Source organism: Vollenhovia emeryi, unplaced genomic scaffold, assembly GCF_000949405.1.
Source record: "Vollenhovia emeryi isolate VEMERY1.0 unplaced genomic scaffold, V.emery_V1.0 DF939881.1, whole genome shotgun sequence".
NCBI lineage: Eukaryota > Metazoa > Arthropoda > Insecta > Hymenoptera > Formicidae > Vollenhovia > Vollenhovia emeryi.
The window spans coordinates 13,755-17,254 of NW_011966485.1; the positions used below are offsets into that span (position 1 = coordinate 13,755).

The window sequence follows — 3,500 nt, forward strand, 5'->3', positions numbered from 1 at the left end:
TAGGCCCTTCTATTTCTCAGGCCACACACGAAGACCTTCCGAATGGCAGTTTTGATGAAAGTGCCGAAGTTGCACTTAAGAGCGATCCTCTGTAAGGCTGCGGAATATTCCTGCGCAGTCTCTCCCTCCTCTTGTTTACGCTGATGTAGCTTGTATACCTCAGCGATTTCGAGGGTAACGGGGTCGTAGAATTGCTTGAGGATTCTTGCAAGTTCATCGTAGCCAGTATCATGTGGGTTTTGCGGACTGAGTCGATCAGATAGCATGTTGAAAGCCACTGCCCCCACATAATGTAGTAGATACGGCACCCGAGCCTCCTCGGTGATGCTGAAGATCTTGAACGCGCCTTCCAGGCGCATAAGCCATCGAGAAAATAGTCCCAACGCTGCATCGAAGGGCTCGATCGTGAATGTTGTAATTGGTGTTTCTGCCATGGTTCCGCTCTCTCAATTTCACGATAAGGCACTCGCGAAATTTCCTGGTGTTACCACACCGGAGATTATCTTTGAAAGTACACGTGCATAGCACGTGGCCGGCACACTGGAACGTAATGGCGTGGCTATTGGCATACCATGCCGCAAGGTTCACAGTAATGTTGCACCGCGGACTCGTAACCGTCCTCGTCGCCAACTTCTCTGTTGTGTCCGCGTATCTTGGCTGTCCCGTGGGCAGCCCTGGGCAAGGAAAGGAAGGCACACACAGACTTGTAATAAGCGCACTACCTTTATTTGGTATCCCACACGGGAACCGTACTCGTGGCCGGCCGTACAGAGAGAGAGCGCCTCTTCGAGGCGCAACGCCTGTATACCTACGCACGCGCACGCATGCGCCGTCACTACTTCTTCAGTGCGCATCCCGCAGGATGCGCGCGAAGTATAAACGCGCTCACACAACAAGACCAATTGTGCACGCCGCCTCCTCGTTCAACGATGCAGAGAGGAACTATCCGCAGGTGGAGCGTGAAACGCTGGCGTTGGTGTATGCGGTCAAGAAATTCCATGTGTATATCTACGGGCCATGAAAAATAGAGATAAGGAGGCTCAACTAATGCTTTCGAGAATGAGACCAAAACCCGGTTTCCGTGGTAGTTCAAAATATGTACACCGGCGGCGCTACGGTAGACAAACTATTGCTAAACAGAAGTCGGGAGGGGATAAATCATGAAGAATATCTCTATTCTTCATGGTACACTAATATATACACTCACACCGGGTCTACTAATACACACACATACTGTGTACGTGAGAACGCTGTCGTGGAACGGAAGCGACATCTCGATTAGGATTTAGTACTAGCAGCGATGACAATTTTTGGGCTCAGAATCTGACGCATCCGCCCATATAAGTTGACCCTCCTTATCTCTATTCTTCATGCTACGGGCGTAGGTTCGAGCTACATACGGATTACAAACCGCTCTTAAAGATCTTCGGCGGCAAGACAGGAATACCAGCACACACAGCGAATCGCCTTCGAAGGTATGCGCTCACGCTGCTCGGATATGACTTCTCAATCCACTATATGTTGATGGAGCAAGTTTCGCGTATGCCGATTTCGTATCACGACTGATTGAATCTCACGCAAAGCCGGGTACGGAGGATGTGGTGATTGCATCAATTCGAAAAGAGACGTCGGAGAGTGGGGCAGACGACGACAACACCGAGGATAGCGTGGCGATAGAGACACTTAAGACACTGCCAGTGTCAATGAGCGAGCTCAGGCAAGCTACTATATAGGAACAGCCCTCACTTGCAGAAGGTCATCGGTTACGTGTCAACATCATGGCCACGAATGAAGAAGCAAATCGGAGACTCGGAGGCGGCCGAATTCTTTACTCACCGTCTAGACTTGCAGGTGGTGGGTGATTGTTTGTACCACGGAGATCGACCTGTCATCCCACCCAAGCTGCGCCGGAAGCTGTTGGAAGAGCTTCACGATGGACATCCGGGGGCGTCTCGCATGCAAGCACTCGCACGAATACAATGTTTCTGGCCGGGAATCAATCAGCAAATCAATTCATTTGTACAACGATGCGGTAGGTGCGCAATAAATGCTAAGACACCAAGGAAGGAGACGCTACACCCGTGGCCGCAACCGAGTCGCTCATGGGAACGTCTTCACATCGACTTCGCTGGGCCGATGGACGGAGATGTCTTTTTGGTGGTCGTGGATGCGTTCAGCAATTGGCCAGAGATAGTCCGGATGCGCTGCACAACGGCGAACAAGACGGTGGAGGTGCTCGAGGAGATTTTTGCGCGTTGGGGTCCCTGTAAAACAATCGTCTCAGACAATGGCCCACAATTTGTATCAAGTACCTTCAAGGAGTTTTGCAAACGTTACGCGATCGAGCACATTACGTCGGCACCGTACCATCCTCAGTCAAACGGTAGAGCCGAACGTTTTGTTGATATCATGAAGACAGGAATGAAAAAGCTGGAAGGAGAAGGCAACACTGACGAGAAATTGCGTTCGTTCTTGGCGAATTACCGCAGAACTCCATCATACGCGGTGGAAGGCAAATCTCCATTTGAGCTGATGACGGGTAGGAAGATGCCAACAAGACTCGACCATCTTCAAGCAGGAGCGATGAAGAAATGGGAACCGTCAAAGAGGATTGCGAACATGGCGCAGCAGTTTGCTCGTCATCACGGAGCGAAGCATCGAACGTTTGAGCAGAACGAACCAATCTACTATCAGATGTATCAAAACAATGTGTGGACATGGAGGGCTGGAACGATCGTCAGGCAACTCGGAGCGGCCAACTACGAAATCAAGATCGGAGACCGAGTGATTAAAGCGCATACGAATCAACTGAAGCGACGTTTTGTCAACGACACGAACGATCAATCGCCCGACTACCCCAGTTCAGCCATCAGCAACCCCTACGTCCCTCAAGGACCACCAGTAGACGAAACAGGACTCGAGGACGCGACAAGGCAGAGTGACGACTCAGCAGAGGACTCCTTCCATAGTCTCACGAGCCAGTCAGAACAAGAAGACGAGGAAGAACAGCTACCAACTCCCCCACAACCGAGCGAGGGCAGACCTCGGCGAGCGACAAGACCGCCGACATATCTCAAGGATTATATACTCAGCGTGTTGGCGGAGCGGCAGGAGCACGAAAGAGGGACGACGGAAAATTCTTCAGATTTCATACTTTAATCTTAGCGGGGAGGAGTGTAGTAGACGCGATGACGTGAGTTAGCGGTTGATTCCCTTCTATGTATACATGTGTTTTGTGGTTTTGGGCTCGCGGGCCAGTGGACGCTGGGCTGTCGTGACGAACGGGTGGGTTACAAGACCCGAACGGCACCTTATGTACCATTAAGAAATAAAGCATTGATTTAGACAAATAGACAGAGCAGGAGTCTTTTATCACACAAAGTATCAGGAGAACATGATCAGCAAAGAGGTGGCACTATCTAATATTCCAAGAATTGGATTTCCGAGAATTTCCAACTTTAAATCGCGAAAATCGAGAATCGAGAAAATGGCAAAGTATC

The 3,500-nt window shown here is 50.4% G+C and overlaps 2 protein-coding genes across 2 annotated transcripts in view; one reads left to right on the forward strand and one right to left on the reverse strand.

Annotated features, from left to right (window-relative positions):
* Positions 1–1,788: 1,788 nt before the first annotated feature.
* LOC105556634 (uncharacterized protein K02A2.6-like) lies at positions 1,789–3,159 on the forward strand. The gene has a single exon (XM_012003728.1). It carries the CDS (start codon positions 1,789–1,791, stop codon positions 3,157–3,159), a length of 1,371 nt encoding a protein of 456 aa, XP_011859118.1.
* A 131-nt stretch (positions 3,160–3,290) lies between these two features.
* Positions 3,291–3,500, reverse strand: part of LOC105556635 — a 7,062-nt gene continuing 6,852 nt past the window's right edge. Inside the window, exon 3 of the mRNA XM_012003729.1 lies at positions 3,291–3,310. Within this exon, the coding sequence (XP_011859119.1) occupies positions 3,291–3,310 (20 nt within the window). The remainder of the gene's footprint in view (positions 3,311–3,500) is intronic.

Coding starts and splice junctions, on each gene's coding strand:
- LOC105556634 (XM_012003728.1), top strand. CDS start 1,789: ATGAAGAAGCAAATCGGAGACTCGGAGGCGGCCGAATTCTTTACTCAC.